Genomic DNA, 24908 nt, shown 5'->3' on the forward strand with positions numbered 1-24908 from the left:
GCTATGGATCGACTCAGCGGCCGAGACATGGAAGTAAAGAACAACAGAAGCGGCACCAACAAAGGCAGAGAAATTGTGCAAAAAAGGCACACTTTTGGATTTAAAGCACCTATCTCAGATCCCACAGCCTTGAGAATGGGATTGGATTACTGTCGGTTAGATTTACTCCCAAGGCTCTTCACCACTACATCATCGTAGGGCCCCTTGCCTCTGGATCAATGGGGATATTTACTGCGTCTGTTTCAGGGAGACTTTCACAGTAGGCAGGGCATTAAACAAACAGCCGACAGCCCCCGTCCCAATGATGGCCTGTCTCTTCACACTGTGGCGTGCCCAAATGTCACACATATTCACTTCAACACAGGTAGCGCACAAACACGGGTCAAGTGCAGATAAAGCCAGGGGGGAAAAAAAAAAAAAAAGTTATTTTCCCTGTGAGGTGAACAAAGAAGCCTGACACATTTATTGAAAAACCAAAAAAGAAAAAAAACAACAAAAGTGAAAAAGCATGTCACATTTAGTTCGTTTACTTAGATAATTAGCCTTGTAACCCACTCTAAAATTATAGTTGTTAAAACCTCCTTAAATGGACAGCCCAAATAATGCCTTGTCTGTACTCCCCTGGTTTCTATTAAAAGTTATTTAACAGTAAAATTAAATTACATGCACTTCAGACATGTCGGACATTCCATTGTATTGTATTGCTGAATGGAAAAATGTAATAAAATTAAAAGAGAAAAATCTGGATAACATGTTTTTCTATGGAAATAGCATTTATACAGTGTCATGCTTTCTGACCTCATGTAAACCTCGTTGAGCAGGAAGGCTGTCATAACTGAACTGGGTCAGAGTCTGACAACCGTCCCTTGCTAAGCGTTTCCAACAAGCAACAGCCTATTGAATTATATTATAAATTTGAGAAGAATCACTGTTTAGAGCCACAAGACAACACTCTTCTCATGCATGTATGCTCCCTGTCTGCGAAATCATTTGCTAAATGCGAGCACATGAGCGAAAGAATGATTGGAATTTATTTTGTTTCCACTCAAATATGAGCAAAATGAGGCCTTCACGGAGGAAAAACAGTCAGTATGAAATTTCTTCATTACTTGATCATTCCACTGACTAAGCCCGGCCATCAGCTGACGACGCAATTGTCAAACAATGGGCTTCTAAAACGGCAGCGTGCATTAGCGGATCAGCCCAGCAGGGCTCCTGAGGGCAAAGTTAACTCACATTCATCAGCATGAAAAGTGATACCTGCATCAACGTAAAGGGGGAACGAGCTGAAGAATAAACACTTTGGGCTCGGTGGTGAAAGCTGGACTTGGCAGAGCTGCAGAGACTGCCATCATACAGGTTGTTCCTCTTTATGTTTATTCATCACTTTTATCGCATCTACACTTCCTGAAACAATTAGAAGCGTAAATGCATCAACTGTTCCAAATGACTAGATGTCTGGGAAATCAATTTGGAAATCACATCCTTTGACATACTTGATTTTATTTTGGCCTCCAAGAATGATTTGTTGTCTAGTCTGACAGAATGACTCTGGCACGAGTTCAAAGCTTGAAATGTCACTACGTATTGCGAGGAATTTAAGATCTATGTTGCATTAGTCACATTTGTGCAGCTCATTTGCCACAGATAAGCGTTACAACACTCTCCTGCTCTCACTGACTACATTAGGGCTTAACTTCCTTCTTGCACCTGATGCGGCTGCACATCGTTCACAGCGGGGATATTTGTTTCTCCATCTCCAAGAATATTTTCTTTTAATTATTTCTTTTTTTTAATCCTGTAAAAAGTGATAACAGGGGGTCTTGGACTGAAAGGCCGTGGAGATGTGTGTGTTTGTTTGTGCTTGTGTGTTTTCCCACATGTGTAGACCATGTGGCCTGCACCAGGAGGGCTGAGCGCCCACACACACACACACACACACACACACACACACACACACACACACACACACACACACACACACACACACACACACACACACACAGACACAGGTCTGTCTCTCACCTCGGCTCTGGCACGACGGCCTCGGAGGATCCTCCAGCCTGGAAGTGGAATATCTCTTCAAACTCCCCAACAAAGATCGTTTTACTCTTTTGCACCAGTCCCATAAAATCCCTCTGTTGTCCACAACAGCAGGGATGGCATGCAGGTCACTCTGCTTTAACTTCCCTGTTTCATCATGGCTATCACATGTCACGTTTTGAAAAGAGTCCTGAATTTACTAATCAACAGCAAATATATCACAGAATGTCTCTCTGAGTCCTGTAATTTTAATAGAAAGGGTAAAGAAGAGAAGCTAATCTTTCTCTTTTTTTAGAGAAAACTAAATATAAGCATTTGTTTATTTGATCAAATAAAATGTAAGGTTATTAACGACAACAAAAAAATCATACTGTTTCTTTTTTTTCCTTTTCAGTGGCGTGTGCAGACGGGGACTTGGGCCATCACCTACTATTGTATTTGTCTGGGTTTTTCTTTTTTTTTTAATCTGCACCACATAATACAAATACATACACTCACTAAGATGAGAAAGTTTGATGAATTAATAAATACAATTATTTAGTTTTTTTTTAACATAGCAAAAGCAATAGAATGAAATGATTATTGTGCTTTTCAAGGTAAATGGTTCCCAAACCATCACAAGGCCACAGAACAACAAGCAATCTTGTTTTGCAATATTTTTTTTACAAAAGCAGCTGTAATATTGGAAAGATTGGAAAAAGGAACACCAAGTAAATTTCTTTACAGGTTATTTCTTCTTGAATTAAAAGTTAAATGTAAAATGTAAAATACAAACTTTGACGCAATTCATGAGAAGGGAAATGTATGATCAGTATTTATATTAAATTCCATTAAAAACCAATGTGGTTCGTCCCATCACACTACAAGACACCCGTCATTTCAAGGAGCAGTCGTACCAACTCATGTTTGTCCACGTGGTCCGGCGCAGGACATGCTAGACTTTTTGCTTTTCTAGATGTTTCACATCACACAGTTTTTTCTTGTTTTTTTGTTTGTTTTTTTTTCACATTAGATGTTTCACGAAACTCAGCCTTCAAACAATGTATTTCAAAACTTTGTACATGCATTTAGTTTTCTGTATTATTCTTGTTGTTTAACCCAAACCAGACTGACAACCAAACAACAATTTCATTTAGAATGGGATTTAATGAATGAGGCATTTTCAACTTGTTTTGCAGATGTTGTGTGATATCATCTTTGTGACTGTTTCACATAATGCACGTAGGTGCATAACATTAAAATTAAGAATTTAAACAGATTTTCAGCATGCCTGACAGTTTAATTTGAAGAGACACACTGAGTAGTTATTCTTAAAGGCAGATGTAAGCTTGTGATGTATTTGGAGACTATAGAGTCCTGTAATTTTACAATGTTTGGTTTTTGCTTTAATTTACTTGTTTTGAGCCTTTTATTGATTTATTTATTTATTTTTCTCCTCAGGTATTTGCTACAGCAGATTATCATATCATATATAGTTTTTTGCATTTTTTTTTTGCAGTTTTTTCCCACATCGTAAACCCCCCGGTGTCTGGGGCAATGTGGGGCTTCACTTCAGGATGCGATGACGCTGCATCTCAATCCTCGAACCGTTTTCCTTGAGGGCAGCTTCGTCAACCCATGTACCACACATCTGTTACACTCTGAGCCAACATATCCAACTCTGAGAGTGACACTACGGATACTAAGAATAAAAAAATAAATAAAAAAGGGACGATTAATACTGTGCAAAAGTGTGAGGCACCCATAGTCTTGTTATTTTAATGACCATCCACGTTTATTTTTCAATCTCTTCATTAACAGAAAGTACAAATACTCACATAAAACTGGACCAGCACTTATATAATTATGACAATCTACCACAGTGTCGGAAGAAATGAACTCTAAGTGTCGGCAGCTGCAAGGTCTGACTGTACAAACTTTTTACACTTTTTGTCCACATAAAAAAGTGAAAATTACTTTGGTGCATTTGTCCGTAGGGACCCTATCCACACTGTCACTTTAAATAAAACAGAGTTTTTAAGTGTTGTCAGAGGCTTAAATAAGCTGTCTTTTGACATACTGTAGCCCCATGGTCCCCTGTGTTAACGTGAACCAGCAAACGCGTATTCCATTCTCCATCTCAAAACAGATCGAGGGTTATTTTAATGTTTAAAAATGGTAAATACTTCAATTTTATTTTATTTTTTTGCAGTAATTGGCATCAACCACAAGAAAAAACCCATATCGGTGGCCTTGAAGATAATAAGTAAACAAAATAAATCTGTATAATTTTCAGAACAAGCAGAAGTCCATTTGTAATGTGACCTCCGTCAGAAAAAAGCTTAAATTTAACCGTCTTAATTAATCTGTCCCATACAGATTTTAGTAGGGTTCTATTTTTATCTAGATTTGAATGATTCATTTTGATGAATGATTTATTTTGTTTTCTTGTTTACACTTTAAATAGGGTAAAAAAATAAATATGGATGTCAATAAAATTGCTGTTAAACAACAAGGGGGTGCCCCTGTACCTCAGATATTGCTCCTATCTGATGTTTTCATTCATACAAGCACAATGATGGAGGACAAAATGCAAACTGTGATGCAGAGAAGGAGATCACTCAAACACACACCTGTTTTCTTTTTTTTTTCCTTTTTTTTATTCGAGAAGGTTTTGATTGAGTGATGAGTTTGCACTCTGACGAGTCGCACAGATGCAAGAACAGAGAAGCAACTCTGTGGGCGGAGGGAGTGGTCTGCTGGAAACGATGAAAACAGCACGTGATAGATAGTTCAGTCAAAAGGTTAACGGGAACTCACAGACAAAACGTCTTGTTTTGAAAAAGTGCATTCACAAACATGACAAGTACTCTCAACTCATGGTGTCTATTTTTATGTGATACAAAATATGCATACCTGTTTTAGATTTGCCTGTATTTCTATACATAGATATTTCTTCAAAAGGATCGCCTCTTCTTTTTCTTTTTTACAAAGGTTAAAAGCAGGGTTGTGGTCATAGCAGCTTTGGATATCTCTTGCCTCTTTATCATGTCACGAAATGCACATAGCCTCAACAGATATCCAAATAAAACCTACAGTTTTTCTCTGTTGTTCAACTCAAATGACATATTGTCTTTACAGACAGAGAGAGACTCATCAGTGAAGCCTGCAGTTTAGAAAAAAAAGAATCAATAAAATGCTTGGGCCATTAAATATATTTTTGTATACCCGCTTTTTTTTGTCAATATCATAAATACTAAAGACACAGGACAACATTATAAGACAATGCTGAGAGACTAAGTGTAAAGATTAAAATATTTCAAACATTATTTTTTCAAGTTTTCTAGTCCATGAGAAAAGAAAGAAAAAAAAAAGAAGAAAAAAAATCAGCCGAGCACAGAAACACTTTACTTGAGTCTTTTTCTTTTTGTTTTTCTTTTTTTTTCAGTCTAAAAGAGCAACCGTAAACTTGGCTGCTGGATAAAGGCCAGACTGTCTTTGAACAAAACTGTCCTCCTGTGTTCCCGAGTTCTGCCCCGGCTAAGTCTCACGCCCGTTATCTCTGAGGCAGGGTCCTGGTTTTCAAAGGAATTCAGAAAAAGCAGTCAAACATATGGATAAAAACCAATAAGTACCATGCAAATCTTGCAAGACGACATATTCTCAAACAAGAGACAAAGTTTTCTTTGTATAGGTGAAATATCAAGTGAGGGAGGAATGAGTGGAAGGCAAAGACCTCTAATCAATACTAAATATTATATTTCCAAAATCAAACAAAAAAAATATTTAATCTGTACATAGTTTAGTATGCATGAGTCCGGACTGGATCAACAGTTTCTTTCCTCATCAGTCTTTGCCTACCTTGGAATAACACAGAAAGGTTTTTAATTGATCCCAATCTCTTTATTCTCCTCCAGATATCTGGAGAAGGGGCGGCTGGCGCCCTCCAGTCCTGCCTTGTCCATGCCCGTCATGGGAGGGCTGCTGCCGGCGTGAACGCGCTCCATCCCCCCGGGCAGCGCTCCCAAAGAGGTGATTCCTGGCCCGCCGAGGCTGACGGGCAGCTGGGTGAGGCCTCCGTTCTGGATCACGGAGATCTCGTTGTTCTTCATGGCGAGGCCGTTGGTGATGGCTGCCGCGTACTGGTTCCAGAAGCCCGGGTCCACGTTCATGGCCCGGGCCGCCAGGTCCTTCTGGAACATCTCGCTGAACTTCATGGCGTCCCCGCCCAGCAGCGCCATGGGATTCTCCACGGACAGCCGTCGGCCCCTTCGGGCGGGAGCGTTGTTCCACATGTGTGTTCCCATATGAACCTGCAAGAAGCAACCAAAGGAAAAGGATGTTTTAATATCACAGGTAGTCTTTGTGAGCCAAGACAATTAGGAATTATTAATTATGTAGAAGGCTGAAATGAAGAGGAAAGAATAAAATCTAAAGTACAAACAAAAATAAAATGGTTTCATTTGAATACATGTGAAAATTGTTGGTAATTGACGTAAAACAATACAAATTTGTTATTCATTTTAACTAAATTTGAAAACGTGTGATGCTTCAGTGGTGAATAACTGAATATAGTAATGCTATGAATCCAAAACTTTGATTTGCAGCTCTCCAGGAGTATTTACCCAGAGTGAGCATGTTACATATTAAAAAGTATGCCTTCTTGCTACCAGAGTAGGGCTGCAATGATTCCTCGAGTACCTCGAGTAACTCGATTACAAAAAATGATCGAGGAATTTTCTCTGCCTCAAATCCTTGTTTAAATAAAAAATAAATGTAAACTTCAAGTTTTGCACGGGTTCTTTTTGATGTGACACAACGTGCTAACACGCATGCGTCCCTTATAAAGCGGAAGAAGACAGCATTGCGCTTTTCGTAACGTGTGTGAACAGTTTAAGTGCACAGACGCTGGCCCTGACATCAGTGACAGCAACAATGAGAAAACGCAGCAAAGCGAAAGTAATAAGAGGAAGATAAAGAAGATGTCGAAGGTGTGGGATTATTTCAAATTAAAAATTAAGGTCCAGTCCACATGGTGTAGGACTCTTGTTCCTAATCCCGGTCCGCAGTCAAGCATTTCTGTTGAAACGTGTCGGTTCTGAATGTGAAGTTGCACAATTTAAAAGCAGGGTTTAATAATATTTTTTATTTTTGATACTTAGATAAAATACTTTTTTTTATGTTTCAGGAAATGTTAAGTTTGAAATAATTGTATTTATTTTTATTGGAAAATGTAACAAATGGTTTACTAGTTTGCATAATATGTAATTAAATATCAATTATTCTCATAAAAGAAACAAATCTATTGTATATTTATAATTGGGCTTTAATAAAGCAAAAGTAAGTTTTATCCGATTACTCGATGAATCAATGGAATATTTGATAGAATAATCCATCACAAAATAATAGTAATCCCCATTTTCAACAAAGTTCATGTTGGGTCTTACCTTCAGGTTGCCCTTTGTGGTGAAAGCTCTTCCACAAATGGAGCAGGCGAAAGGTTTCTCCCCTGTGTGTGTGCGTTCGTGGATTTGCAGAGCGCTGGCTGAGGAAAAGTTCTTCCCACACGAGTGGCAGTTGTGCTGCTTAGGAGTGCGACGTGGAGGTGGGGGAGCCAACATGGGGTTTACGCTGGGGCTCATGGTGGTCGCTGGAGCCGCAGCGGGAACCTGAATGCCCATGGGCAAGTGGGAGCTGTCGCTTAACGACTTTCCATGTCCATTCATTTCCATTTTGATCATGTTTGATGCAGTGCTGGCTAAATTGGGAGTACTTAACCCTGAAAATAAAAAAATAAAAAAATGAATATTAACAACACATTAAACATACATAAGACAGTTCTATTGAGCAGTTTTCTGTTTCACAATGTGCTTTTTATATTTTAATTTATATAAGAAAGTGTCTGTTATCATCTGTACTAATTATTCTTTGGCAATCATCTTATCATATTGAGTGTTTTTTAATATAATTATGTCACTTTACATTACAATGAACAGTGGTTTTGTCATGATTAGTTAATTATTTTTATAGCATGACCAAGTAAGACAAACTAGATGAGATGTGGAGTGATAGTGAACACTTCCTACATGAATGTGTTGACATGTTTCCTGACTGCTCATACACACCTCTGTCTCTGTTTAGAAACAGCATGTTGAAGTGGCTCTCCTCCTTGATGAAGTGCCTGCCAGATTGAGTGGCGGTGAGGTCAAGGGCCCCGTTGCCTTCAGTTGCAGAAAGCGGAGATGGGGTCTCAGATTTTTCCGACTTCACCGTTGCCAAGCCGGCTGCATTGTTCTCCTGGCCCTCCTCTCCTGTTGTGGCACCGCCGTTGTTGTTATTATTGAGTGTAGCAGGGGACTTGGATCGCTGGCTCTCAGAATGGCTGTGAGCTGGGGACAAATGCTGCATAGAGCCAGAGGAATCAGACAAAGCGGGGCTCCCCAAACTCTGACCCTCAGCATCCCCCATCGCAGACAGACAGTCAGTGGCGAAGCAGTCCGTCTCCATTGCGAAGCTGCTTCCGTTCTGTTGAGGCTTCTGGCCAAATGAGCGAGCCATGTTGGCAGTAGAGTCAATCATTTTCATTTGATTCTCCATCGCAGCAATGCTGGAGATTATGGAAGGTGGGGGAGAAATCCCAGGTGAATAAGGTTTAGATGGGTCCATTTCTCCCTCTCTTAGATCAGCTTCATCTTCCATAGCCTGTTCCATTTCATCTAGGAGGTCATCATCATAATTACTCATTGCATCTAAGCTCTTCTCATCAAAGGACAGGTCTGTCTCCATCTCCTGCAGGCTCTCGGGGAGAGGGGTGTTGGGGATTTGCCCTCCCATATGCATACGAATGTGCTGCTGCAGCACAACAGCGTTGGTGAACTTCTTCTGACATATAGGGCAGGAGTGCTGGACTCGAAGCGGGGGTTTGGACCTGTGGACACCAAAGTGTGTTTTCAGGTTTCCCTTGGTGGTGAATGCTCGTCCGCATATCTTGCATTTGAAAGGCCTCTCACCAGTGTGGATTCGGTAGTGCATCTTCAGGGCACTCTGGCAGCTCAGAACACGATGGCAGATAACACACTGATTGGGGTCGGTCATCTTCTTGTCAATATTCTCAACAAGCTGCTGCAACTTTGATGTCTCTGAGGTTTGCATAGAGTCTAGGAGACCTCCAAAAGGAAACTTGGCCTTAAACTGGTCTGATAGCATGGGGAGGACAGGATGGGAGGCAAGATTAGAAACTGAGCTGGGGCTAGTGATGGTGGGCTCGCTGACCTGGCTACATCCCGATGATGCTGTGGAGGTGACAGTGGTGGAAAGAAGCACTTGAGTTACCGTGACTGTGGTGGTCGTGTTCTCTCCCGGCCTAGACAAACAACTCGGGGACAAAAGAATGCCTTCAGGTTTCAAGAGAGGAGGTGCATCACTCCCAAGGCTGTGCTTTGGGGAGGGTGAAGTAGTGGTCATGCCCGAGTCAGTAGCAATATTCGGGGACAAAGATGCACACTCGCTTGAGGGTGGCGAAGGCCTTTGAGGAGACCTGCTAAGTGGAGTGAGGCTTGGAGACTCAGAATAACCTCCAATCATACTTGGGAGTGTCGGTGGCAGCTGAAGCCCAACAGAGGTGGGAACGGTGGGGAGGACAGGTTTGCTATCTAACCACGTGGTAACAGGTTTTTCAGGGGGCAACGACATGCCATATGGAATGCCTGAACTTGTAGGCACATTGTCCAGGTATTCTGGCACGGGATAAGGGTTCATCTGGATGTGTGGGTATTTCTCTTTGTGCCTCTGAAAGTGGACTTTCAAATTCCCCTTGGTGGAGAAACGGTTGCCGCATATGTTGCATTTGTAGGGCCTCTCTCCAGTGTGGGAGCGCAGGTGGATCTGCAGGGCACTGTCGCTTCCAAACACCTTGGCACAGAAACGACATTTATGCTTGAAGAAAGGGTCCTCGGAGCTGGGCTTGGTGTCGAACACAGACACATTGGGGGGCTTTCCCTTGCGGTGCTTCATTAGTGCTGAAAGAGGGTCGAGCGCGTTGGCTGTGGCCGCTATGCTGGCCAGTGGATTGGGGAAGATGACGCTGCTCGAGGAGCTGTGAGGTATCAGTGGTAGACTGGAGGCGGAGCTCAGGAGGCCGCTGTGGCTCAGGGAGGGAGGGGTGGTGGAGTTTCTGGGAAGAGCTGAGCTGCTGCTGATGCCGCTGGCTCCTGTTATGCTACTACTAGTGCTGCTGCTGTTATTTGTGACTGATGGTGAACAAGGGGGGTGTAGAGAGGACAATCCAGAACCACTTGGTGGGGTAAACACTGGATTATTCGAGGATGAGTGTGGAGCTGAGGGGTTCGACTGCTGAGTGCCACTTTGTGGTGTTTGAGAGAGGGGACCTTCGATAGCTGATGTCAGAGATGAAGGGACTTGACCACCGAGGGTAGCTGGCAACCTAACAGGCAGCTGATGGACCGGTGGAGTAATGAAGTTATGCAGCTGAAGCTGACTTGCAACTGGAGGGACGCAGGAAGATGCTGGCCCCTGGTTTCCAGCAACATTGCTGTGATGGTGGTTGAGAGTGGGCTGTGGGCCAGATTGTCTGTTCATGAGGGCCACCTGACTTCGAATTTGCTCTATTAGCTGAAGCTGGTGAATCTGTTGCTGCTGAAGTGCCATCAGCTGGTCCAGGATCATGGGAATAGCCATAGTGGGGACCCCACTGCTCACCGCTGCTCTTACACTCTGAGAAAACTGGGCAACTGCGACCCGGGTGCCGTGCAGGGTCTCCAGGGTCACGTTGGTGCTTGGCATGGTGTAGCTCGTAATAGCCGAGGGGACAACATCGTTGTCGAGCTGAGGTAGGGAGCCATCTGGCTCGGGGGATGTCATGTCTCTTTCTTCAGGATCCATATTTTTTACAGGAGAAAGCTCTAGCTCCATCTGCTCTTCCTCCTTTTCCAGGACATTGACCCCATTTAATGTCGCTGTCTCTGGGATGTCATCCCCCTCACCAGCAGGACTGTGGCTGCCCTCCCTGGGGTCCTCGCTGTCATCTTGCTCGCTGGGGCAGCTGGGTACAGGCGAGGGCTCAGAGGGGTACTCCTGGGAGGGGATAGGTGTGTCCTCATTGTCATTCACTATGAGCACCAGGGGATTCTTAGTGCAGCTCTTTAAATGTTCACAGAAATCGCACCACTTGAAGAACTCAGCACAACACTTTTCACACACGTGAGTCTCCTCGCTGCCGCTGCGGCTCTCGTTCCCGCTATCGGCATCATCCAGCGCATCACCTCGGGCTGCAGAGAGTGAAGAGGGCGGTGGATGGGGAAAGGAGAGAAGAGAGGAGGGGGTGGGTGAAAAAAAAAAGAATTAATGAATAAATAATCAATAAAGAATCCACACATATTTTGCAGTGCGGTGCAGCAAAGATTTAACCTTTGATTTTTTTTCTCTCTCTTTTAACATAACCAAAATCAATATTCTTTTTATTTTTTAAACTCTGAACAAATTGCCCTAGTTCACCAATCCTCAGGACCCAGATTTGTGCATTCACGCCCTCTCCATAGAACCAGCTAATAATTTTCTTTGTGCAATCCATCAAATTATGAGGGCCTATCAATTGTGGATACTGCCGCTTAATGAAATTCCATAGAACCTATTGATTTCCAATATTTCATACAATTCACAGCTGCCTCATCTGTTGGGTACAAATCAGGCTTTGATGGCCCCATTAGGATTCCCCTCGGCTATCAACCTCAGTCATTTCCACCTGAATTTCAAATGCTAGGCTCTTTTCATTCAGCATTGCAAAGGTAACATTTTACCCCTGAAAATCGAGGCAGTCTGGACTCAACCTCTGTCATGATTTCTGAGGACACTTTATTCAAATTTAAGTATAAAGATTATTCTTTCAATTTAAAATGCATCTGATTTAAATAAACAAGATAAATTTGGCCATTTAAATTTTTTCCAACCACAGCATCTGTCCACCTCAATTATTTTTTTCTGAAATGTCAAACATTCCCATTGCGTTGAGAAATGCTTCGTGTAACTTTCGCTCCGTGTTCCTCTCACTTGCTCTCTGACATAAGACTCTACAAATTACATACTTGTGCCATGGCAGCAACGTGTCTGATTAGTTACACATGTTTAATCACATATGTAGGAGGCCACTTCCTCTTCCACATGCAGCCATCAGGAGTCAAACAAACCAGCACGAGCTCTGCACACAGACCTAGTTCACACCTGATCAAAAACAAGTAAAAAAGGGCTTCCCTTTTACATTTATTCTCCGCTTTAAAAATTAGAGACCACTTAAAACACCTTTCTTATAATATTAATAGTTTACTCTATCACATCCACAGTCTCCTGTTCAGATTGCACCCAAAGATCCAGCAAAACAGGCTTATAGAAACATTTGTCCACATTTTTTAACATTTTAAATACATTTTACATGATAAATATGTCATTGTATTTTTTCTTTACTGCAAACAAGTGTGATTTATTCCATAAAAATAAAAATCTAAAAGCACACAGAGATTTTTACACAAGGAGTTCACGTAGCAACATTTCTGAACGTACCGATGCTGCTGTAGCTAATTTGTTTGCACCAATCACTGAATCTGCAACTCCCCTGCCAAGCCTGACTGGAGCGGGTCAACCCTGCAAACCACCCGGATAAAAATGTTGTCAAGAGTGACATCCAGAAAACTGCCAGCGACCGTTCGTACTGTAGGTCCTGCGCCAGTAGCGTATGAGAGATTCACACAGGCCGAGTCGTAACGAAGCACACATGAGGCATCCGTGCCAAGTACAGTGACTCAAACGTGGGAGGGGGGTGGGAGCGCTATCATGGTCTGGTGTCTGCGAATTCAGTAATTATCAACATGGTCAACATGGTTTCTTAGTGCTAGAGTCGTGCTGTTGTCAGATGATATCAAAAACCTCAGCTTAATCACTCAGTGGAAAATAAAATATTAGACCATTTTTCCTACATTAATTGTAGGATTTGAATTAGGTCTGTTTGTGCAATATAAAATACTTCTACTGAATTAAACATGAACTCAAGCTCAGGAGGAAAAGAAAAGTGCATGAGTGGAAAGGAACCAGAGGTTGGAAACGTCAGCGGCACATGACAGCGGGCGAAAAATCTCCTTAGCTCAGCAGAGGACAGCAGAACTCATTTCCATAATTGAGGGTTGAAAGGTCAACACAAATGAGTAGGCATTGTGTTGAGCTGATTAGTTATTAGAACGGTATTACTGTCAATCTCTTTTTATTCATTCATACAATTACAAGTGGGGGCCTTTGTATGCCTCTGACCTCATGCACACACTCACACGCACACACAAACACACACTCTGGCAAGTTTTCTAAGACAGACAAAGAACATGCACAGATTATGGGCATGAGTGCCGAGAAAAACACTGAGAGAAAATGCTCACTGAAACCCAGTTTTAGGATCTGCAGCACTGTTGTTGCACAGGCAGCTTTTATTCAATTTACATTGTCCTGAAAATACAATTAAATAAATAAATAAAGTTTTATTAAAACAGGAGAAAATTCTTCTTTTTCCCATCATTTCAAATGACATTGTGTGAATTTAAATGTTCCACGTGTCAGAGGTTTCTGTCAAACGTTTGAGCGTACAAACATTAAACTGCAGCTCAGAAACAAAGAAAATTGTGAAGATTTTTTTTTTCAAAAATCTAATTTAAATGTTGAACAGCTTAAAAACAAATTTAGAGACTGAAATTTGCTGTTAATTGTCTCCACAGCCAGCGTTGACTACAGCAACACGAGCAACAGCCATAAATCATCCCATCATTTTTAACTCTACCACTGACGATATCTAAAATTGTCCACAAGAACTCACAATCCTAAAAATACTGTATTTGTGTTTTCTGTGTGTGTGTGTCTTTGGAAGGAAGGATTGATTTCCTTAAAGGATGAGAAAGGAAAAAGGATGCAAAAGAAATCCAATCCTTTTTTTAATTCCTTTAAGTCTTCATTTACGCAGATGCAAATATTTAGCTGAACACAGTCAATAATAGGGATTGGAGGCATTGAATACGTGTGTGTTGTGTGTTGTGTATATGAGTGTGTTCGGTGTCTCGCTTAGCAATTGTGGCGTGCTAACTGAATCCGTTAATCTGACATATTGTATCTGATGAGGTATTCATGCCTTCCGCTGATTCTGTGGAAGTCAAGCGAAGCATTTGAGCGATCACAATTCCCCTCCCTTTCTTAACAATTTCCAGATTTACTTAATGAATACACTCAGACGATGACACACTCAGCATCTGAGGTGTCACTATCTCATTTATAAAAAACGGGGGGACTGTAATTCAATCAATCTGCAGCTCTGTGAAAACAGTTTTTTGTTTTTCTCAGGCTGTATGAACAGTGTGTAATCATCCTCTGCCTCTCCTCACGCTCCCCTACAGTATCTGAGGATAACTTCACCTCCTCATGCAGCGATGCATCTCTTTTTTGCTCAGGTTGAAAACAGAGGGCTGCTGAGTCCTGCACTGTATCATTTAAATCCCGCTCACGCAGCCCTAATCTGCAGGTTATGACTTTAAATCATGAAGTTTATGTTTAGTCCTCTGCTTCGGCTGATATGTGCAGTCTGCCTCATTTTGATTTTTTGAATAATATCCTTGCTGGGCTAAAAAGAGGAAAATTCGGACTTCAATTATGCAACTTATCAAAGTATTAGCAATTTTTTTATCATTATGTTTAAACCCATAACTTTGGGCTATCATTATTATGTTAATGCACTGTTTTAAATCTAAATGGTTACACGGTCCCTGGTCGCTGATCACTGTGAGGCTGCACCCACACAGCATCTCCTCCAGCAAGCTCTCGCATCCTCAGACCTGCAGAGGCTCCAGCGTCCTCAGCAAAGCTCTGTGTGTACGTGTGTATTTTTGTGAGCGTGTGTGTGTGTGTGAGCGTGTGTGTGTGTGTGTGTGTGTGTGTGTGTGTGTGTGTGTGTGTGTGTGTGTGTGTGTGTGTGTGTGTGTGTGTGTGTGTGTGTGTGCGCGTGTCATCGGCCCGGTCAGCTCAACTGCAGAATGGTACAGTCATATCTGCACAGACAGAGAGGGCCTTTGTCATCGCCTGCAGATGTGGAGCAGCCAAAACATTAACGATTTGTTTGTGTAAGCATTCGCAATACAGTATTCAGTGACGGCACGCTGTCCAGATGACCGTGTCAACCGTCAAGATGGCTCTCTGAGTCTGGACTCCGGATCTAATGGAAGCTCAGAGGAGCCTCAGCTGCTTTGACATTAGAAAGATCGGTCTCTAATTATTAAATTAAATGCAGGTTTTCTTTCTAACACTGGCACTGCTTCTCTTTTTCTTTAAAATGTCCAAGCCAAAAAAAAATAAATCATCTAAACAAAACAAAACAAAATCCAACTAATGACCAAATGTACTTCTTCCTTGTCAGCTTTCTCCTAAATCCCTCAAATCTGCTCCGTTTCCCTCATGTTTAATTGTCCTTCCGTCTCCTGTCTCGTCCTTCCTCTCAATCAGGATCTTACTTGCTCGTGTGTGTGTGTTCAGTGCTGAGTAGTAATTAAGACGCAGCAATATTCAAGTGCCTTCTTGAAGACATCCTTGGCACGGCTACGTGGGTGGTCCGCAGGCCTGCACCCAATGCTGAGAGGGGGATTAAAACAAAAGGCAAGCAAAGCCCCACTGCAGGGGAAGTGGCCAACAACCGTGTTGTCACTGTCAGCGGGGGCTTTTCTCACTTTGCTCCATTTTTTTTTTTTTTGTTTTTACGTTTTGTTTTGCTCATCACAAATGCGAGTATTTAGCATTGCATTAATGGGAATTGGGCCTGCAGGAATGCTGTGGTTAAAAAGGGAGTCACCGATATTTCCCTCCAGAGATGCTCTCTGAGAGATGCAATCGTATAACGTCTGATGCACTAATCTACTTTTGTCGTTTGATACATTTTCAGATTTAATTCGGACGGGTGCAATCAAGAGCAATCTTCCCTGTGACTGGACACCAATTTGCACTCCGGCCCCTTCACGTGAACGCCTCCAAAAGACTGTGGCTGCAGAGGAGGGCGGCGGTGTGTGCTGGGAAGGCCGTCGACGCTCCCGCTCTCCAGCACACGAGTGAGCTGTGCTTGCCAAGGTCAGCGGCACACACGCTCTAATTGTACAAAGAACTTGACATCCAGCAGGCAGGATCTGGCCGACCAGGGCTACACAAAGGTTAAGTCAGCAAGCTTTGTAAAAGCACTCCTATGCAGCCTCCCCCTCCTACTCCTCCTCTTTACCCTTTCCCACCCAGGGGGGGCAAGTGTCCGTAAGGCCCGGAGAGAAGCCTACACGCCAAACAGGATGGCTCGTTGGCACCTGATTTTGATATCTGTCATGTTTCCGGGGAGCGATGCAGCACGCAGAGGACTCTTCCCTGTCGGGTCGGACGCTAAAGCGAGGCGATATAATGCAAGTTTTCCTATTTGCATGTTATTTTCAACCAAAACTTCCGCACTGAGACTGCGTCCCTCACCACAGGAGAGCTGTTCCAGCAACCGCCATGCTCCTCTCCCCCACCACTATCCTCACAAATATGGATTTCAAGTCCAAATCAAGCAACCGCTCACACCTGGAACTCCTGAATTCCTTCAGCATTATATGCACTATTTGTCAAGGCCGGCGATCAATAGCGTTCGTCACAAGCTGCATCTCGAAAATAGGCAGCGTAGAATCCGATCACGCTGCAATGATACACTCAATGACAGTCCGGCGTTAGGAGCTTGTCGTGTAAGGTAGCTTTGGATGAGACATGGTCTTATTAGGTTTATAGAAGTGTGTATGAGCTCACTGTGCTCTGACAAAGGTTTGGGATTGTTTCATTGCATCGTCTGTCCTGAATACAAGTGAGCCACTATAGTGCTCCCACGAGGAAAGAAATTCCACTTCCAGGCTTAAACACAATGGTAGTGACAGTATACAGTATGTTACCCACAATGCAGTGTGTGTGTGTGTGTGTGTGTGTGTGTGTGTAAGTTTTATTTTAAAGACAGTCATTCAGAAAGCGAAATTGTTTTGTTCAAATTCCCCTGTGTGTAATTATAGAAAATTCCATCTGTATTTAAGATGTCAAAAAAATCCAATATGAAAATCCTTCAAATGTCAAATTTAACAGGAGGTGTCTTTTTTCATGCCACGATCCAACAGGAGAGAAACCTGATGGATGCTCCGCATCCCTGACCAGAATCAGAGAGGACTTATCCCAACACCGAAAACAGCGACAGTGTTGGTGAATGGGCCATAAATTAAAAGAAAAAAAGAAAAAAAGAAAAAAAAACAACAAAGCCTAAATTGGACAAAAGACCCAGGAGTCATCAACGTGACCCCCCTCTCTCCTCCTCCTTTCACACCAACATTTCAACATGCAAAGACAGCCGCTCCCCAGAGATTACATCACGCATTTCTATTCTGAAGAAGCCCTGAAACTGTGTGTGAGAGAAAGGGTGTGTGTTCCTCGACATGAGCCACATCCCAGAACACTGACACAGATAGATTTTTCATTTTTAAATAAAAAAGATTAAAAAATTAAACCCCCTGAAGTTGTGTGAAAATGTAAAATTAAGGTGTTTTGAAGCAAAATAAAACCAATATGATAATTCTAATAATTTCCTCGTGAATTAAATCTGAATTTTTTAAACTTTCAAATATTAAAAACAATATTAATATCAATACATTTCTGTTTTTAAACATGTGTCTTTCTTATTCATGTAAGTCCTACATGCTTCACCTTGCTTCAGACCTGACCTCAAGCTCTATAATGATGTTTTTGTTGTGCAAAAGCCTGAATACAGGCTAAAGGATAAATAATCCTTTTCTCCATATGGCGAGGACAAGCTCTGTCAGCCGATCTTGTCCACGTTGCGAGCAAAAGGGAACAAATCAAGTGTGCTAAATTTATGTGAGGGGGTAAACAAAAACATTTCCATGACAAAACAAGGCTTCGACCTGCAACAGACTCCCGCATTTTGTCCCTTGCACGGTGCCAGGGCATGCGCTCGGGGACAAAAGACGCAAAATAAAATTAAATAGAAAGAAAAGAACACGCATTTATATATTCCGGGGAAAAGAAAATACGAATGATTCCCTACATCTACTTCTGAACCATGAGAATGAAGATTTCTCCTCTGTGAAAGAATTTGCCAACTTCTCCGTGTGTGTGCGTGATCGTAGAAGTGCGTGTGCACACGCGCACACGTAAAATCAACTGCAAACGACTGTCATGGAAATTAAAAGCGCATTTTGAATGTAAACATATCAAATAAATCCTTAAATGGGTTTTATTTGGAAGCAGGCCTCGCAAAAAGGCCTTTCAGCACCGCATGCATTCGCTGCACTGCTCTATTTTTATTCTTTACATTAATTTGATATTTATTCTAAACGCCAATTTTGCCAATCGGAGATTTTATAGAAAAAATATATAGAAATTATACAAAAATAATATTTTAAATCAAGAAAGTATCACTTCCATCGCTGCGGTTTTATTTAACCTAATAAATCTGTCATTGAGTTTTTGTTGTTTTGTTTTTTTTTTTTAATTTGCATCTGAATTTAAAGAAATAAATCTTGTCGGACATCAAACGATAATAATCCAGGTGACTTTAGATGGACTTATTGTTTGGATGGAGTTAAGGACAGAGGTGTAGAGGTGAGGAAGCATGAGCAGAGCCGGCAGGAGGCTGGATGAGTGAGCACAGCTGATCGGAGCTGAGCGGAGCTGAGCGGAGCTTCACTCACCGCGCTGGGAGATCACGCCGGCCAGTGCGGGGTCCTCGTCCGACTGGAGGTGCTGCGGCTTGGCTTGCTTGCGTCGGGACATGCTGCTGTTTCTGCTGCTGTTTCTGCTGGTTCTTCTGCTGTTTCTGCTGCTGGATGTGCGCTCCGGGATGCGTCTGCGCTTTGCAGATACATCAGCGGCGAGCGGAATGAATCAACACGGGCAAAAAGTTCGCAAAAACAGCGTGGAAGTGTGTGTGGAGAGAGAGAGAGAAAGAGAGAGAGAGAGAGAGAGGGACGGTGGGGGCAAAAAAAAAGAAAAAAAAAGCCGTGAAATTAGCCGGTGTTGCCGTCGCCGTGCGTCGGATTGCGCATGTCGGGATAATAGTTATGATAGGGAATAACGCCGCGCGATGAATGGCACCGTGTGAAGGTGGGGAGGATTGGCTGGAGTCCAGCGGACGCGCATTGGATATGGTAATGAGGGACGGACTAAGCAATTAGCCGCTTCTCTCTCAGACTTTATCCGTCTTTTCCCCCCTCTTTGCCTCCCCCAACAACAGCGCAACAAACACCAAATCTCTTGTTTTTGCCCTGGCTCACAGGGGGGGTCTCCACCGGTGGGGAGAGTCTCTCACTCAAAGCAAGCGCTTCTTCTTTGCAGCGTCAGTCACTCCTGGTTTCTGCTCACAACTTCTCAAAGCGCACAGTTCTTGGCTCTCGCACTTTCTCCCCCTTTGGTAACTTTTTTTTTTTTATTATTATTGTGATGATGATTATTATGATTGTGAAGTGGAGGCTGCACACGCACCTCCTCTTGGCCCCGGTGGAAGCGGTTAGTCTTCAGGAGGGGTAAAGTTGCCTCTGGATGGAAACCTCCAGACGCGTCGGGAAGGAGAAAGTTGCCGGGATAAGTTGGTTTTCTCTTGTGGTGTCGCGGCTCCGCTCTCCAAACTTTGAAGCGCTTCTTCCCGGGGAGTATCTGTCCTCCTCTCGACAAAGATGACAGGGTGCTTTTAAAAAAATAAAATAAAATAAAATAAAAGTCCTTGCAAAAAGAAGTCGCCCGGCGTTGAAGTCCCTGCTGTATTCCTCCTTCGGGTTGATCTCGCCCGCTGGTTGCGCTCTCTCCAAAAAGTGTCTCTTTAGTTTTATTTGCTTATTTATTTCATTTTTCTTTTGGCAATCAGACTCACCAAAAGCTAGAGCTCGTTTCTGCAGTGAAAACGTCCTCCTTTCTGTCCGGGCTCACATCGAAGCTGAGTGTGAAGTTGTGTGGCCGCAGCGCGCTCGCAGCGTCGGGCACGGCTCTGCATGCGCGGCTCTGCATGCGCGGCTCTGCGTGTGTGAAACTGCGTGTGTGTGGGAGACTGCGCCGTGTGTGTGTGTGAGAGAGAGTCAACCCCCACGCAAGGGTTCAGCCCATTGCTCTGAGCCACCGCTAGGATGTACCACCACGTTGCTCTTCAGTCTCCAGTTGCTCCCAGTTGTGAACACCCAGATCTGACCTCCCATCATATAATAGAGCGCTGCTCTCGCCAGCAGACGCGCTTTTTTTTCTCTTTTTATGGCTCGAGTGTCATATTAATCTGGTGAGGTATTTTCTTTCATGCGTCATGCACTTTTCACCCCCCACGCACAAACACTCAGATTTTAACTTTACACTTGTAATGTATCAAGATTTTACGCAGCAGATGTTGCGTAAACTACCAGGATTTTTTTTTTTTGTAAAACAGACAGTGAGTCAGAAGATGTGCGATGCTCTGTATGATTTTGATACTGGAAACATAACTTAAATTACTTTCATACAAAAATGATCCTTCAGTAAAATAAAATTCCTATTAACATACTCGCGCATGACTTACAGTGCAGAAAAATTATGAAGTCCTACATAAATACAAACTATTTTCACCGATGATGGATTGACGCGTCTTCAGGTTTTTTTCAGTTTAGAAGCTCTCCTCCTCCTCCTCTTCCTCCTCCCTCTCAACCCCTCCTGTTTGACTTATCTATTCCCCTGCGTCCCCTGTCGGAACTACAACCGTTTGTCGTCGCCACACGTCCAAAAAGAGCGTTAATATTATAACATATTGTACTGATAATATCACGTTTCCCCATCACGCTCTTGGCGGCGCGTTAGTTATTATATGAAGTTAAAGATAACTGATCGTCGTCTGTTATCTGTTCTAGTTACTGATATGACGGCATTACTAATAAAAGTTCTACTGCTTTTTAGGTTTCCCATGTATGGGCCATGACGGAAGCTGCACAGCCAAGACTCGGAGACATAGGATTATACTAATTATATCAGTTTATGTGACGTGTAAAAGGTAGGTTATATGTGTTCCTGAAATGTATTTCCATAATGACAGACTCGGACTGGTTTTGCAGAGAGGGGCCCGTCCTCATTTCTATGCAAGTCGTTGTTATTAATGAGTTGTTTACCTTAAAGCGGTGCGGGGCATTCCGGCCTGCTGTCACCCTGCTCATAAAAAAAACTGCCAGATCTTTCCACAACAAGGTCGTCTTGTCACAAAAAAAAACTTTATCCCCCTCCCTTTTTTCTTTCCCCGTCATCTTCCTCGAATTAATGTCCAAAAGGTTGTTATTATCTGGTATTAATAGATGCAGCCCCCAGGAAGACAAAATCAGCTATTGATAATTGCAAGGAGTACACGGCAGCTACTGTATCGATCGGCGTGTCCTCCACTCCCCTGGTAGCCAGAGATAAGGACACACACTCTTTAGAGCAATATAATTTCTTTTGACCTATCTGCTTGCTACAGACTTATGATGAATAGCCACAGTGGCTGAAGTCCTTTATCACCCAAGTTACCCCCTTGATATAATATTGATTCTTTATAACTAGCTCGCCACACAAAAATCAAACTGTCCACTTGGCCATCATCATCATCAATATCATCACAAAGGCGGAGGAATGAAGATCCCCGAGCCTTTACAATCGCCTCTGTAGGCCTAATCTTTATTTTGCTGATGATGAAAGGGAAGGGGAAGGTGCCATTTAAGACCAGGTGCCATTTAATCCGGTATAGGGCGAGACTACGCGCTCATACTGAGGAGGAGGATGAGGGGGAGAGGAAGGAGGAGGAGGAGGAGGAGGAGGAGGAGGAGGGAGATGGAGGAAGGAGGGAGCGGGGGATCCGGACTGCCAACCGGCCTCAACTTCAGGGGAAAGTGATTCATTTGATCAATTGAAAAGCTTCATACATGCAGTCGATTATTTCTTTCAGAATCAGAATCAGAATCAGCTTTATTGGCCAAGTTTGAACATTGCCCGACAAGGAATTGGACTCACTGTACCCCGATTTAAAAGTAGCATCAGAAAATAACAAATGTACAGTAAAAAAAAAAAAGTGGCACTTATTAACATATATTAAAAAAGTGAAAGGTAAAGCAGTAGTGGGATAGACATGGTAATGACAGCTCTTAATAACAAATATACAATTTTTAAAAAGTGAGAGGTGCAGCAGAATGAGGTAGATATTATAGATTATTGGGAGATGCGTTATTACAGTAAAAGTATTTAGTTTAAAAAGTATTTGTCCCCTGTGGGACAGTTTAAAAAAAAAAAAGGTTCAATTAAACACCACAACGACAAGCAAAGGAAAAGTAAAAAAAGCAAAGAAAAGGAGCGCTTGTTTTATGATCCTGCGGGTGCCGGATGTGCCTCAGAGGCATCCTCGCCTGTTACAGGCTGTTACAATGGGGGCCAAGCCGCTCTGCACCGACAGAGGAGGGAGGGGAGGGGAGTGTAATCACCCAAAACAGCCGCTTTCTACCCACTTCACCCCCCCGGATCTGTGTGGCAAGGTAAGAGCAGGGCTACTCGGCTCGGGCTCGGCCCTGTGAGGCTGCAGCTCCTCAGTCTCTCCTCTCAGTCTCTCCTCTCCTCTCAGTCTCCGCCGCGGAGCGCAGGATGGAGGCCGGGCCGGGAGGAAGACACCGAGAGGTAAGGAGCATCCCCATTTATTCTTTTCTGTTCTTTACTGCATCCATGAGTGTGTCGGGCTTTTATTATAGGCATCCATTTACATCTTTCAACCAAGCAGCGCATGGGGAGCGATGCTGAACGCGTGCGTCCCGTCTGGACCCGCGTTTTATAATAAGACCCGCTGAAGTAGGGCGGTGGAGGAAAGGATAAAAAACAAAAAGGGAAAAATAAAAAAACACTGACCCCCTCGTCCAATCAGAGAGGTCTGCGGCGCCACACGCGCACCGCGGGCTACGGCTGCAGCCTATGGCGCACTCCGCCGGCTTCACCTGCACCAATCACATCACTCCGCCGGCTTCACCTGCACCAATCACCAGTCAGCTGACGGATCAACGTGAGCGAGGGTTTCCGAGAGTGGGTGGGGTCACGTGATCAGGGTTACATCGGCCTATGCATTTACAATCATTGAGCCCCTCAAGCTGGTACCTCCTAGTAAAACCTTCACACTGTTACTGGTATTGTTCAGGTTGGACAAGGCTCAGGTGCCACCTGTGTTTACAATTTGTTTTGGCCACCGTCAATATTTTCTTGTATTTTACCTGTTTTATATTCTAAAGTCACACTTAAAAGTAACTCCACTTCTCTGTCACTCCAAACAAAAGACTCTCGTTCCATCTTGGAAGTAACTGGAAGTTACACGTGTCATTTGTTTTTTTCCAGGATTCCGATTGGCTAGCATGCCTTGATGCTCGTTACACTGCAGGTTTGGCTGCTCATAGCACCTTATCAGCGTATTTATGCGGGTTCGTGTAAATGATGGTATTTTTCAAAACGTAGAGGGGGAAATATCCGTTTTTGTAAATACCCGGCTATGTGTAAACGTGGCCTGATACTTCCTAGTAAAATCTTCACTGTTACTGGTATTGTTCAGGTTGGACAAGGCTCAGGTGCTGAGTTATGATGAACTTGTCGTGGTACTTCTAAATATCTTTTAGCCATCACAACAGTATTATAAATGCTTTTGAGCATTTTAGAGAATTTCATGTTGGCACGTGGGTGTTGTGGTGTCTTGAAGGTTGTTTTATATTTTTAATACCCTTTAATGGTTTCTTCTGTGATTTTGTGCCCGTCTTTTGTTACAACACTAACAGCGAGTTTTGCGTTTCAGTTTTTAAAATAATGAACTAATTATAAAATTGAGTCATTCGACTTTATTATTATGTTTGGAAGGATATTTTTGGCAGCCATTTCAAACTTTTCAAGGGACTGTTTAGTTTTTTGTTTTTCTTTCTGAATTAAGGCCTTTTTTGGAAAAAATTAAATGAAGAAAAAGCCACTCAGACTGTAACGTATGTTATATCTGCTCTCTGTGGGTGACGGTACGGTGCAGAAATCTGGGAGTTGGAAAAGTCATCCCGGTGTGTTGTTTTGCCAGCGTTTGACCAGCGTTTGTCTCCGTGGAGCTCTTAGTATAATTGCCAACATCTGAATTAGACAGTTTCCTTAAAAAAAAGTTAAATCTGTGTTTGGTCCTGAAGAAGGTCACACTGAAAACTGAATTATGCCTGAACAGTGATTACGTTCTGAGCAATGTGTGGTTTAATTTGTGTACGTATAATCTCAAAGTTGATTGATATTGTTTTCTTCTATAGCCAATGTTGATTATTAAAAAAACGGCTAATCATCGTCCAACCGACTATACAGACTACTTGTAATATTATCAAGTATTTTCTGTTTGTATCTTAATAAAGAGACTGAAAAATAAATACGGATGGTCATTCAAATGGACCATATCGGCCAACTGACCAATTACCTGATTTCACAGACTATTTACTAAATTATTTCAGCCAATTGATCGGTTAAAATCAGAGTAGTCCTAATATCACTACATACAGTTTGCTTGCTAGTAAATTGACAATTTTCCAGTTTTAACTGATTTAATTGGTCAGTTAAAAGATTGAAATCAGTCTAGCTGTAATATTATCAGTTTCTTCTGTTATTATTTAAAAAAAACAGACTGAAAAAATAATATGGTCATTAAAACTACTAAAAGTTGTCAAAGTTTCAGCCAAACGATCAATTCACCAACGTCAACCAACCAATTAATCAACCGATTTCAACCAATCGATCAATCGAACAATCTCACCAACCTATTTCCTATTTCA

At 42.6% G+C, this 24908-nt stretch overlaps 1 protein-coding gene across 1 annotated transcript; it reads right to left on the bottom strand.

Moving 5' to 3' along the window:
• Window positions 1–4658: 4658 nt before the first annotated feature.
• Window positions 4659–20151, bottom strand: sall3a (spalt-like transcription factor 3a). Its single transcript, XM_061716317.1, has 4 exons — window positions 18813–20151; window positions 8148–11309; window positions 7470–7801; window positions 4659–6335 (listed from the first exon to the last, which is right to left on the bottom strand). The coding sequence occupies exons 1-4, from the start codon at window positions 18892–18894 to the stop codon at window positions 5907–5909; spliced, it is 4005 nt and encodes a 1334-aa protein (XP_061572301.1). The 5' UTR covers window positions 18895–20151; the 3' UTR covers window positions 4659–5906.
• Between the last annotated feature and the right edge of the window lie 4757 nt (window positions 20152–24908).

Source organism: Cololabis saira, chromosome 3 (genome assembly GCF_033807715.1).
Source record: "Cololabis saira isolate AMF1-May2022 chromosome 3, fColSai1.1, whole genome shotgun sequence".
NCBI lineage: Eukaryota > Metazoa > Chordata > Actinopteri > Beloniformes > Belonidae > Cololabis > Cololabis saira.

Excerpts from the sequence above, each read along its gene's own strand:
- sall3a (XM_061716317.1), bottom strand. The coding sequence starts at position 18,894 with ATGTCCCGACGCAAGCAAGCCAAGCCGCAGCACCTCCAGTCGGACGAG. Across the intron at positions 11,310-18,812 it reads CGGCGTGATCTCCCAGCGCG|CCCGAGGTGATGCGCTGGAT; the intron begins GTGAGTGAAGCT and ends CACTCTCTGCAG. Across the intron at positions 6,336-7,469 it reads CCACAAAGGGCAACCTGAAG|GTTCATATGGGAACACACAT; the intron begins GTAAGACCCAAC and ends TGCTTCTTGCAG.